This window comes from Parasteatoda tepidariorum, chromosome 5 (assembly GCF_982258835.1).
Source record: "Parasteatoda tepidariorum strain Cologne lab strain chromosome 5, Ptep-v5.0, whole genome shotgun sequence".
In the NCBI taxonomy this organism is placed as follows: Eukaryota; Metazoa; Arthropoda; class Arachnida; order Araneae; family Theridiidae; genus Parasteatoda; species Parasteatoda tepidariorum.
The window spans coordinates 90,597,182-90,611,225 of record NC_141759.1 but is presented as its reverse complement, the minus strand read 5'-3'; the positions used below and the strand labels follow the sequence as shown (position 1 = coordinate 90,611,225).

The 14,044-nt window shown below is 28.1% G+C and overlaps 2 protein-coding genes across 9 annotated transcripts in view; both read right to left on the bottom strand.

Moving 5' to 3' along the window:
* The window catches only part of LOC107457435 (protein SSUH2 homolog), a 45,383-nt gene extending 44,766 nt beyond the window's left edge, over positions 1-617 (bottom strand). The window contains exon 1 of the mRNA XM_043040247.3: positions 470-617. Coding sequence (XP_042896181.2) covers positions 470-476 — 7 coding nt within the window. The 5' untranslated portion in view covers positions 477-617. The remainder of the gene's footprint in view (positions 1-469) is intronic.
* Positions 618-11,989: 11,372 nt separating this feature from the next.
* The window catches only part of LOC107457440 (protein SSUH2 homolog), a 50,329-nt gene continuing 48,274 nt past the window's right edge, over positions 11,990-14,044 (bottom strand). For 5 of the 8 annotated variants that reach the window (XM_043040244.3, XM_087164503.1, XM_043040245.3 and 2 more), the window contains 3 exons: positions 13,806-13,911; positions 12,800-12,904; positions 11,990-12,693 (listed from right to left, as the gene is read on the bottom strand). In XM_043040244.3, coding sequence (XP_042896178.2) covers positions 12,547-12,693; positions 12,800-12,904; positions 13,806-13,911 — 358 coding nt within the window. In that variant the 3' untranslated portion in view covers positions 11,990-12,546. Of the gene's footprint in view, positions 12,694-12,782; positions 12,905-13,805; positions 13,912-14,044 lie in introns of all 8 variants that reach the window. The other 3 variants (XM_071185525.2, XM_071185526.2, XM_087164505.1) reach the window with 1 other exon arrangement.

The following is a 14,044-nucleotide window of genomic DNA, read 5'->3' as shown; positions in this document are numbered from 1 at the left end:
CTCTAAAGTTTTATCCTGCAGCCTGCAGAGTGGCCTACGGGGTATTTTTTCATTCAAGTTTAAGAATTAATAATTTACGAACTAACTAGGAAAAGTTAAATTTTTTCATTCCATTATACTTCCAGTATATTTTTCTGCACAACTTTATAGTTTGTACGTAGCAAAATAAATTGTAACGTTACGTTGAAAACACAAAACAAAGGCAGTGGCCTACCATCACCCTCTACATACCACTCCCTAAGTAGCAGAGAAGTGGGGACACTACGAATTCAGTCGAGTGAACTTTAAAAATTCCTAGTTTTGCAGCTTGTAGAGAGATTAGTATAGTGTAGAGTATTTTTAAACAGCGTCCTTTTTTTCAACAAAACTGAAAAACAACGTCAGAATTCAAAAAGGCACCATATTTTTGCATATGATTTGTAAGTAAACACATTAAAAAAAACTGACAAAACGAGTTAATAACTCCTACCTTCCATTAATGCGAATTAATCCAATAAGTCTTCTTTTTCAATGACAAATTTTCACTTAATTAACTCGAATCACCTATTTGTGCAAAAATACTATTTTCGAAGAGAAGCTTCAAGAAGCTCCTCATTCAAATGAGACGAAGCAATTACAAACTAAAGCCATTTAAATCGCCATTAAATAAATGTCAGAAGAGCCATTTACCACTAAACGATCGTGCTTGAATTAAGAAAGAATTTCAAGGAGAAGGATTATATTTAGAATCGCAAGCATTTATTGCCGATTGAATGGAGCTTATTAAATACTACATAATAAACATTTGCATAATAATAATTGTAAATGTTGATTACCTATTCATTCTTTTGTGAATTTATTAAGGAATAGAAAATATTATTTTTTTACCTGAATATAACTTATTAATTAATGGCCATATTCAATAAAATCCAAGTTGAATTTGCGATGCCATGTTTTGGGTGCTCTACTTTAAGATACATTACGCTTTGTTTTGAGTAAAAGTTTCCAGACTTCGAAACCAAAAATTACAAAAAGGGGTGTAGAAAAAGTAAATAAAATTAATTATCATTTGTTAATTAAATCAAGAATTATTCATTGTTCAACTTGAGGTAAAAATATCATGTTCTGTAGCCCACATATATGCAACTACAGAGTTGAAATTTAACGTGCTGAAAGGACCATTTTTATATGTGAACTTGTCGCGAATTTTTTCGAAATGATTATTTTTCAATTTCTGATATTTATTGATTTCATTACAATTAACAAATATCAACAAAATGCTCTTATTCAAAATTATAATAGTTATATGTATTTACTAACTAAATTTTCTTTGATTTTCTGGAAATGATCCACTTTTAGGAAGAAAAGAACAACGATGAAGAAGCAATTCACGATGGTTAGTAAACGGAGCTTCCTAATATTTAGATCTCCTAAAATCAACGAAAAAATTAATTAATTAAAAAAAGTTCAATTAATTAATTTTTAATTAATTTATTACACAATTTTTAATTAATTTTTAATTAATTTTTTACTAATTATTTTTTTACTAATAAGTTTTTAATTAATTAATTTTTAATTAATAATTTTTCACTTATTATTTTTTTTAATTTATTAATTTCTAATTAATAAAGTTTTAAAATTAATAAACTCTTTCAAATAAACTTTTGTATTTTATTTGAAAAATAAAATTTCGTTTTATCTGCAAAAGTCGATTTATTTGTAAAATTTTTGAAGCGCTTTTTAAAGTGTAAAAAGCTATCAAAAGCCAAATTTATGTAGGATTCAATTATTATACGAAGTAATTCGGACCGGATCTATTTCAGTTTATCGAAATATTCCGATTAGAGTGGTATAATAAGTCTAAAGTAAGAACTCCCCTAGCCATTCGCCTGGACCCTTAGCTCTGACTATAGGCATAACTATTTCAAGTAGGGGTGTGGGGTCACTATTTAGGACAGGTTTCAACTCGAGTCAGCGAGAGAAAAGGAATATTTTTCTTCGATCTACTGTGTTAGCCCTAGAGTGATGAGAAGCTACCCTCCCTGAAATACGCTATTCTTGTTTCCATAGCAACAGACGGCCTGAGACTTTGTGGCGAGGGGAGTTCTTACCGTAGACAAATTATAACACTATTTTCTAATCCAGTGCTCCCTCAGTGGCCTGATCGTTAAGATACAGTTCCCAGTAGAACACTGAAGTCAAGCATCACTGGCTGAGGTCAGTGAGCGGGTGGGTGACCACTTTGATCAGTCTAAGTAAGGACCGAGGGTGCGGGGTATCGGTCCTTGTTAAACTGTTTTACCGTAAAGTGCTCGACTTCCTGAGCAGCTCGTCGGGCTCCCAAATCAGGGGAGTCATCCCCTCTGCAGAGGATTGAATTTGCGATGGCATGTCTTCGGATCATTTTCAGGGATGTTTCCAATGCGCTAGAAATGCGCCAATAGCCCATTATGCAGCTCTAATGTGACGTTGTTGTTGTTGTTCATTTACGTCGCACTAGAGCTGCACAATGGGCTATTGGCGACGGTCTGGGAAACATCCCGGAGGATGATCCGAAGACATTCCATCACAATTTTGATCCTCTGCGGAGGGGGTGGCACCCCCGCTTCGGTAGCCCGACGACCTGCGCGCGAAGTCGAGCACTTTACGGTAGCACAGTTTAACGAGGACCAATACCGCACACCCTCGGTCCCTACGCAGACTGATCCAAGTGGTCACCCACCCGCACACTGACCGTAACCAGTGATGCTTGACTTCGGTGATCTGCTGGGAACCGAGTCTTAATGATCAGTCCACTGCGGGACCTAATGTGACGTAAAATGAAAATAAATTTCCTAATCCAGTGGTTCCTAATTTTTTTCTACTGCGGAACCCTAAATAATCAAGCTTCTTCCGACGAAGCCCCGATTTCATAATTTAAGTAAATAAAGATAAGTGTGCACGTATTAACCATTAAAAGACAACTTTTTTTTTACTTTTGGATTTATTTATATTTGATAAGATGAATGAATTTTTTTCCACCGTTTTGTCTTAAAAATTAGATTCCATGTGAGGCAGAAGAATTCGCAGTCTTGGTGATTAGTTTAGCTAAAAATTTGTTTTGATAATCCTCTAAAAAAGAACTGTTATTAACGTTGAAAACTGGTATTAAGGAAAGTATTTCTTTATTAAAGAATTCAGCTTTTTGATTTGAAAAGCGCACTGTGAAATACTATTGCAATTTTTATTTTACAAATACATGTCCTTTCATAGTTGTTATAAAAATTCTGTATATATATTTTTAAAAATTTTCTTTTCTCTTTCTTTGGCATTTAAATACAGTTTCTTAAAGGCAATTGACTTAATAAGTAAATAACGGATTATTGGTTGAATCTAAGAAGTTTGTTAGAAGAAGAAAAAAATGCTTGAAAAAGTCCTAATTTTCGGAATCCCTTTAACTCTTCCACGGAACCCTAGTGTTCCGATGAACACCTTTTAGGATCCGCTGTCCTAATCAATTTTCATCAATAAAATCTGAAAAATAATTTTTTCTAACAAAAAAAAAAATATTGACTTTTAATTCTAATGTGAACTTTTTCTAAAACTCTTCTTGCCAATTAAGTATAAAGATTTTTATTTTAAATCCACCTTTACTGTATTACCTTAAATAGTTGCACTCTTTTTTTGGAATAAATCATTTGTCCTAAGCAGCACATGTTTTTGAATCTTTAGTTAGCTAGCGATAATGATAATACATACAATAATCTATCATTTATTTAATACTTCGTTAGTCTTTATAAAGTTATTTAAAAGAAATGCTATTAAAAAAAAAACATTGGCAACATTGTGTTGAATAAATCATGAAAAGAACATGCATTTATAAAAAATTGCATAAGTATTTTACATCGGGCTTTTCAAATCAAAATAAAATATATAAATTCGTTAATAAAGAAATATGTTTCCCTAATAGCCATTTTCAACGGCATTTTTGTAATTTTTTTTAAATTTTCATTTCGATGAAAACCATAATACGGCTTATTTAATTAAATTCCAGTTTGTGTGTGTATATATGGATGGTGTTTTCAATAGAAATGTAAACAATAACAATCTCGAGCTCGGAACCTACTCTTGTTCCGGTTAAAAAGTTTGCAGCTGCTTACTACATGTTATTCTGATAGGCGATGTTTTCAAACGGATAATTTTGTTTTCAATAAAAGAAATAAATTAGATGATTTCTGAGCTCAAATCTACCGTATTTCATAAGATATTAATGTTATTATATAATTCTGGGGAGTTTGGAGTGAAAATTTGTTTTAGTTATTTATTATTAAAAAAGGTGACATGGTTGCTAGATTTTGAATAACTAGCTTTTTTGGCTGTCTTGATTTGGCCTCTTTCCATTTGTTTATTACTGTTTGTTCGTGTTGCAAGCTGTGCACCATCTTACGTTAGTGTTAACACTTTTAGTATTGTAAACACAAGTATTGTTAGCATTGTAAACATAAGTAATAAAATGCATTGTTTGCAAGAATCTCAAAACACAATGATGCCAAATGGCTTTAAAATACAACTGAAACAGTAACCCGGAAATTTAGGCAGTCCCGAGCTTGCAGCGTTCCCTAGTGTAGAAAACACCATCCATATATAATGCGCAAAATAGAAAACAGACCACCCTCAATAACTTTTAATCTAATGATCGGATCTTCACGTTTATACTAATTAATTAGTAAAGACGATATTTCAAGTTACAAAATCAGGCACAAAAACGTACTTTCTCTCCCTTTTGCTCGACGGATTCGGATTTCTGACTCTCAACATATAGTTTGTTGACTCTCAACATATAGTCCCAATAGTTTGTTCAGGAGAATGATCCCAAGTTTGAACCTCTTAATGTAACTTTTTGCGTATTTCGTTATAACTGACGAAATTTTTAGTTGAATTGAAAAATCTTTGCCAACAATTAAAAAATTCATTTATCCAAAGAAAAAAACATATTTCAGTAAATATTTATTATTCTTTATTATTTTATATAGCAATAGATAAAAAAATATAGCAAGATATATTACATCATTTTTAAAGTATATCTTCCATGACAAAATACAAAATTTGAGTGAAATCGGTTGAATAGTTCCTGAGAAATCAAATTTTAAAAATGCCGTATAGTTAGAATTGCCATTTCTCAGAAATTATTCAACCGATTTCACTCAAATTTTGCAATGTAAAATTAGATATTTTAAAAAGATGTAAAAATTTATTTACCTTACTTTTCAAAAGTTTTCCGACTGTTATTAAATGAAATAATAAAAAAAAAGTAAATATTTACTACAATTTGTTTTTTGCATGGAATAATCTTTGGATAAACGAATTTTATCATTGTGTGCAAAAAGATTTCAATTCGCTTACTAAGTTTATTTTCAAGATATGGAGAACACGCAAAAATTAACATTAGGGGGCCCAAACTTTGGATTGCTCTCCTGACCAAACAATTGGGACCATAATCCCAGATTACGGCCAGCCCTAATATTCGGAGAGTCAGAAGTCCGAATAAGTCAAAAAAAAAAAAAAAAAGTAAGGTAAAAAAAGTAAGGTTTATTCAGAGAAAGTACATTTTTGTTTTGTGATTTCACAACTCAAAATATCGTCTGTAGTAATTAATTAGCATATTTTAGGTCAATACAGAGAAATTGAATTAGATTTTGAATATCAAGACTTGAAGACAAGGAGAAATTTTTATAAAAATGCTCATATGAAAAAGTAAAAAAGCCTGCATTTCTAATCTAAAATTGTTGCACATTCTAAATCTAGAATTATTTGAAATATTTAGATTAGAAGTAAATAAACCCATAAATACCGTAATTTAGTTTATTATTTAAAAAAAATTCAATTAACTTTCCTTAATTACATAAAAACTGATTTTTTGGGGGGAGGGTGTGTGCATTTTTTTGAACTTTAGACATGAAACAAAATCCACTAGACTCAATAACACTATATTCATGTGTGCTAAAATTTCCTAACAGGTTATTCAAATCGATTTTCTTGCCGTTTCTAAGATTCACTGTAATTAATTCTGACCAACGAAAATAAATCCAATGATATTTTAACTCAGACAATCGCTGTGCGAAAGCATACAAACAGGAACAATAATCTTAAAATATGATTTGCTGTCCAATATATTACATGCTAGATAAGAGGAAATAATTATGATAAAATATCTTGGGATTTATTTCGTAAAAGGAATAATAAAACATATTTGTAGTAAAAAAGCTTTATTTAAATTTACAGACAAAAGTTTAAACAAAAAAAATTACATAACATACACTAAGTTTTAGTATATTAAAACTAAATCATCAAGACATATCAATAGTTAAGAAGCTCATTAGAAAAACATATTTAGTGCAGTTCAAGTTTTTCTAATAAGCTGGATAGGGAAATAATAATTAAAGTTAAATTGCTTAGACTAACATAGAGTCCATTCTAAAGACGTCAATGAAAATTGGTACATTATTCATTTGGATCATGGGAAAAAGTTAGCTGAAATTAAAAATTAGCTCATGTTTCGACAAATAGGTGGCGCTTTTAACGAACGGGAAAATGATAATAAACAACATGAAGCAGTTTAAAGATCATAAAATAACAGTTTTTTGCAAATAAATTGTCAACTGCTGTGAATTTCTGACAATTATTTATGACTATTTTATAGCAAAGCTTATTTTAAGCCAATGCTAATTCTGAAAATAGCGCAAAAACGTCAGCAAGATCAAAGTTCTGTGAAAATAAAATGAAATAAAATAAAATTATAGAATTGTGATAAAATTTGAAGTTACTCCTGCGGTTTATTATCTAGGTTCATAAGAAATAGAGAAAACTGAGAATTTCTCTTTAATTTTGATAATTTTCATTTGGTAGAAAAATCGTGCCGAAATGTGAATTATCGAAAAAGATTTAGTCGCTTTTAAAATATTTAACCGTTCTTAAGCCCTGATAATTCTTTAAGGAAAGAGGGTATGTGTAGTTTAAAATTAAATCTTTGTAATTTGTAAAGCACTTAAATTAGGACTTTTTTTGAAAAAAATTTCGTAAGTAAAAAATTTCTGAGAAATACTTTTTTAAAATCGATAGACACTGAAATAAAGCATTAAAGAAAAAGTGATGCGGATTAAGTAGTCAGAAAGCTACACAGCAATCTGAAAATTACAAAGGAAGAAAATAGATGTAAAAAAGGCCTATGAAAAGGGCCTCGTCACATTAGGCCTCGAAAAAGATGATTACTTAATTTGAAGAAAAAAAACTGCAGGGTAGTTAGAAGAGTGCTGAGATAATTTTCAACTAAGCTTGGATTACGTGCCATGTTGCACTTAATAAAGAAACTTTTTGGCCTACGTGATTGAACACGTTTTGAACATGCTATGACGCAAGCTTGATAAAAATTAATTACACATTTACACATATGGGATGAGTAAATAACGATTCATATATCCAGTTTGTGATTCTTCTTTTTCTCAACTGGTGCACCAAATTTGAATTAAATTTTTATGTTATTATTAATATCAGATATCTCTTCCCGTGGTCCATATAACTTATAAAATCAAGTTTAATCCTGTTAATCGAAAACGGACGCTATGTTGGTTAAACAAGGTAACTTTAATTGTAACACTCTATAGAATATATAGGAACATAATATACAAATCTTTATAAATTGAAAGCAGCCTTATTCAAGAACTTTACAGAATAAATTAATGTTCTAAACATACAGAGAAGATCAAAACATGGGTGCCCACGAAGGTGAACTTAAAAACCCCAGAAATCCGATAAATTGAGCATTATATTTTGCATTTTAATATTATTTTTTATCATAAATAATTAGAAGTAACATTCGTTATGTTGAAACAACTTAGATTCATGTAGACCGCAAATAGTGCTTTCATTTTTTTTAACAAATTGCTTAAATTTAATACTATAATTAATATAATTCTTCACTGATTTGCAGATAGAATTAAAAAAATTACTGAAAAGTTATAGAATTTATTTTTACTTTTGTGTATTATTTAATTTAATAACTTTAAATAAAGACAATTTTTAATCATTTTTTTGTGATTTAAGATGGTTGTTAAAAATTTAAATTTTTCAAGAAAATTCCTGAATTTAAATTTTTGAATTTTTCAAAAGCAACAAATATCAAATTTCGTTGCTTTTAGAATGTAAATTAAATTATAGAAAGTGCTTAAAAAATTTCTAGTGGGTTCATGTAAAAATATTTTTCCAAAATAGACAAAAAAAAATATTAATCCATAATTTTTTAAAATACTATTATAACTTTATTTTTTATGGTTGCACGCCCTAAAATATTTTGTGGGCGTCATTGACGGTTAGTTTTTATTATTTTTAAAATCCCACCAGACGTTCTCTTTAACTAAGCTCTTCAATTGTGACTGAGATTGTAAATGAAACTACAAAAATGTATGACATCAAAAAATGGCAGCAAAAGTTGTATTTACATTTCTCTCTTTAATTTTAAACTCATGTAAGTGATTGTAGAAGAGATACATTTTACATGCTTAAACTTTAATGAATATACTTTTAGGTATAGTATAGAAAACTATAAATCTACTTTTAAACTCAGATTAATGTCATTTAATAAAACATTTAATCACTTTTTAGCATCAAGGAAAATATTTTTTTATCTACATTTAAAAAAAGTAACACAAAAAAACTAACAACAAAAACTTGTTACTTAAAATAGAAAAGAAACAAAATAAATATGCATAGCAACTTCAGTCTTGATTTTTGAGCGATCACTATCAAAAGAATGAAAAGTTTGGCACCTACAACATAAAAGCAGCACACAAAACAGAAATTGAAACAAACAGAACTGGTCACTTAATCACAATTAAAATTTAATTTACGCTTTTCTAATCTGTTTCTTTACTTTTTTATCTTATGAAATAAAAAAATGATAATAAGAGTTGTAGCACCGGTATACAATAAGCAATATTTTATTGTATTAACTAACACTAAACAAATTAATAAATGCAATGCGTATAAGAAATAAGCATTTTTTTTTTACCAGATTTACTTATTTTAATCTCACATATATTACTTATCGCCCAACTTCATAATCTTACTTTAGTTATGCTTCGATTAGATCTGTTTCATCAAACAGGATGATAGAAGAAATAACTTAAAGTGTTTGAAACCCAGTTCATACAAAATTATTGGAACACATACAATGAATTTTTGAAGTCAAAAGATCATAAAATAAAAAACAAAGACCCTGAGACACTAAACAAAAATGTGTAATTTTAAAAAATAAGCAAATTAAAAATAGTTGAATACAAATTTTTAATAAAAAAGTTCATTGTAATGGAAAACAAGAAATATGTATCTTTAAGATTTAAAAATACAGAAATTATTTGTCAAAGTTATCTCCATTTAATAAACTATTTAAAAAAATTAAATATAAAAAAACACAAAATAATTTTCAAAATAAATAAGACATTTTGAAAAACAAATGACTGGTATCAAAACAAGTGAGACTATTTTTTTAAAAATTAAAATTTTTCTCAGCAACTTCTTTGAAAATCTGATCCAAAAATTATTTTTTAGTCAAAATCTCAAAACTGTTATGACTGAATCCCCTATACAGAAATGACAATGAAAAATTTTTAAATAGAATCACATCCAAAATTAATTAAACTTTTACTGCACACCAGAATCTATTTTTCACAAATAAAGATTCTACAATTGTGAAAATTCTTAATTTGAGAATAACAGAGATTTGGCTATAAGCAATCATTCCTGTCTTTCCTTTTTTACCAATTACAATCTAAAGTCAAATTTGTATAGATAATTACGATTTAACAGGGTACGTAACCAGTTATTTCAACAAAAAAAAGCATCTTTTACGGACTCAAAAAATATTTCTAATCACTTTTCGAAAAAAAAAAATTTAAAATCATAATTAGGATCTGTGCAGTAATAAAAATTTATTTTTATCTATCGTTTAAAGTTCTTCATTTATAAACATAAAATCAATAAAATTCAAAAACATTTTCAAAAACTTTGCATAATTATGATAAAAAACTATCTTCCAATTAATATTGCAGAGAAAATTGCGAAAATTATGCATTTTTTGTCGTTTAGAACGACAATTGACACGGCAAAGGAAAAACCTCTTTTCAAAAGATGGAAAATTTAAGCGCTTTTTACAGACCCCGAATAAAAAAAGCACCATTAAGTGCTTTTAAAAAACGTAAATCAAAAATTAGCATCTTTTAACACGTTTTAAAAATGCTACGCACCTTGTCTATAAGCTTCAATAGTTTCTTATTGTGTATAATCTTGTCGACACGTTAAATTGAACATTGTACTTCAAAAAATTAAGGGACATTGTATAATCAAAGCAAAGTTTTGAAAAAGAAACGTTTTCCTTTTCTTACAAAAGCTTTTCTTAATTACATGTAAATTTTTTCTTACAAAATATATGCATTAAAAAATTTATTTATGTATTATTACAGGTATTTAACTTCTCATCTCGGGCATTATTATCAAACTAATCCTTTTTTTTTAAAACTAGACAATATTATTTTGGGGTCATCTCGAAAAAAACCATCACAACTATGCCTCTAGCAAAAAACACAAAACTACTTAAAGAAGTATCTGACTGTATAGTTTAAAAAATGATACAATTATAAATATAATAAGAAATAATGACTAAAAAAAATTTGGTATTTCACATATGTATGAATTTCGCACTGAACATGGTTATAATATCCGAATAAGACCTGAAACAAATGAGAGTAAAATATAAATATTTATATTTCGGAAATTATAATGTTTTAAAATGAACAATTTCTGGCAGATTAATAAATCTAACATCTTATTACGACTTAAGGCAAAACTCTACTGGGTCTCTTAAAAATGAGCAATGATTTGAAAAATCTATTTATAAAATCAGAAAATGATAAAAATGTACGTATTTCTGCAAATTTGTAAACAAATGGAGCCTCTAACTAAAAAAAACTGTTAAAAGTATTTTAAATAACATTATTTGCAGTAACGATGTGGAAAAATGAACCGAAAACTGTGTAAAAATTTAATTTGAGAATCTTTGTTTCCTAAGCAGAAGAAGGAAATCATACATTTTTTTTATTTTTTCTATTTACCATTGGCTATTGAGTAGCCTATTCTCCTAACCACAGAAACTTACTCTTCTTTTAAAGTAATAGTAGTGATTTAATAATAATAATCTGTTTAATGCTATACTTGTTTGGGAGATTAACATTTGTAAAGTAAGAAAAAATATGTACTTGCATTTCACATATTTCTTTAACAAAAAAAAAAAGTGAAACATATAAAGGAAAACATACATTTTGTAAATGAACATAAGGAAGTTAAAACTATACCAAAATCAGATCTTTATAACATTACTGAAACATAAGTGTCAATTGAAAATAAAATAAATATATATAAATTAAAAACAATTATGAGAGGGTACAAAGTAAATTTATAATGACAAAATTTCCATTTATTAAACGAAGAACAAAAGGGCAATTCAAATATTATGTATTATTCCTCTCTGGAGGACAAAATAAGCAAATACTGATACAATGCTTCAGTCAGAAAATGTTAATGAATTTCTTCTAAATAAAAAATTTTTTTGTCCTTCATAAAAAAAAAAACATTTTTTTGAGAAATGAGTATTAATAATCCGGGTTCAAAATATGCCATTTATATCCTGTAGGGCATAGAAGAGACAAGTAAATATTTAACCAAGAACACCCGAAATTATGGATAAAAGCTCTCCTTCAAATTTTTATAAAATATGAAAATTTTTAATACAAAATTAACTTATTATATTCCCTTTATCATTCTGATTTATCATCTCATTCTATTTAAAAAAAAATTTTATCTAAATAGCTGTCCATAAAAAAAATAAATGCAAAAGTTGAAATTTAAACTTGAAAAAATAACATCCGCTTCAATCATGAAATTTGATAACATCAGAGTAAGTGATTTCTTTTAATCTGTGACATTTTCTTTTGCTGTTTCGTCCTTTTGGTAAGTAAGCAGTTTCTTCAAATGAATAGCTACATTCATTTAGGTTTATTTAAGTGTCTTTGTTAATATACACTTGAAAAAGATATTTGGGCTTTTAAAAGTTTAGGCATGCATTTTGCAAAATAACATGCAGGCAGGACATGTAAAAATTTTGAGATTTTTCGAGCCTCGTTACTAATACATACTCCTTTTTTTTAAAAAGTAACAAATATTTTCTTCACGCTAGATACTTACATAATATTTATAAAGCCCAAAAGAAAAAAATTGCGAATCCAATTTTTTTTTTTTTTTTTTTTTACAATTTCAAACAAATTTTCCACAAAGCAAATGCAGAAAGATTAATTAAAATAAATTTAATCAGAATTATTAAATTTCAACCAAGTAATTGATACATTTGCAGCATAATTAAGAAATAGTTAAATATATTATTTTGGACATCCAACATTATATTCAGTTCAATTATGAGAAGTGTTTTATCAGTATAAAAATAAAAAGATGTTTTTTTGAGCAGGTCTTGTGATAGCCTTCTTTTCACATAATGCAACAGCAACAGGCACAAACATGTGGGTAATCAGGAGCATAAACTCGCCTTTCATAACCGTAGACATAAAAAAGTCCTTCGTGTCTACGCCAAGAATAGTTGACAGATGACACGGGAACGATGCTTACTCTGTGGCGCTGAAAAATAAATTAATGTTAATTTTTTCTTCATCACAATGCAGTAAGCAAATAGAATATAAAAAATAAAGAAATTATTAGAAATATACATTTTGTGAAACTTTACCTGCTTTAATACTTTTTCAGATGGAAAAGATGATTCATGTTTTTGTAGTAACTGAACAGATGCCATGTTAACAGTAGTGTCAGGAAAATGTGTTAAAGGTAATAGCTGCAAGAAGAGGAATGCGTACTTTAATAAAAAATAAAAAAAAGCTGCATTTAAAACAAAGGCTAAATTAAAGCAGTCTCAAAACTACTTAAATTTAACACAGATTTTATGTATTAATCAATATGTTATTATAGACACATTACTTTTCTTTTCAGAAATAATAATTTTTTAAATAATTATCTGGTAATTTCGTTGTCTGGATGAAGGCTGTTATCAAATAATTTAGGGCTGCTAAAAACAAAGAGATTTTAACTTCATTAAGTGCAATCTAAATAGAATAGATAAATCAGTTCTTAATGTGATTAATGTCAGATATGGAAAAATATAATTTATCACAACTATTAAAATGATAAAGTATTTCAATTATGTTACCTAGAGAACTCAACTTAAATCAATGTTTCTCTATAAATTAGCATTTGAATAAACAACTACCCATTAAAAACACATATATTTTCTTTATTTAAGCCAAACAAATTAATGCTTAGTTTAAGGGAAATAATCTGAACTTTTTAATAAAATATGTTGGGATCTTTGAAAATGTTAAAGTTTTACAGTAACATTTAAACTTTACAAAATTAGAGAGTCAATAGTTTAGTGGACGAATGTATATGTATTAGGTTAATTTAGAGACAAAAATTAATTTAAATGAGCAACATTTAAGGTTAATCTAATTACTTTTTTTAAATTAATAACCACAATTCTGTAAAACATTTTTTTAAAATCTTATTTGATGTTTAAATTTCAAAATTACATTTTCAAGGGAAAAAAAAAACATCATTTTGTAATTTTTTGCAATTTTTCTTAACAATTATAATTTTTTACGGTTTCCCTAAGTCACTAAAAAATAACTCACAGAAGCCACTAAAAAATAACTTACAGAAGCCACTAAAAAATAACTTACAGAATTCCCTTCTTCTTGACAAACAATGTCACCACTAGCTGTCCGGATCCTATCTCCGCTTAGAGCTGCAACCTTTTCCACAACATGATCATCTAAATGATTCATCCTACACAAAAGTTAAAAAAAATAATTCTAAAACAATTTAACATTTTTATATAGTTTGCCTACAGTAATAACTCCCCCTCGTCACGAAGTCTGAGGCCATCTGCTGCTATGGAAACAAGAATAGCACACTTTAG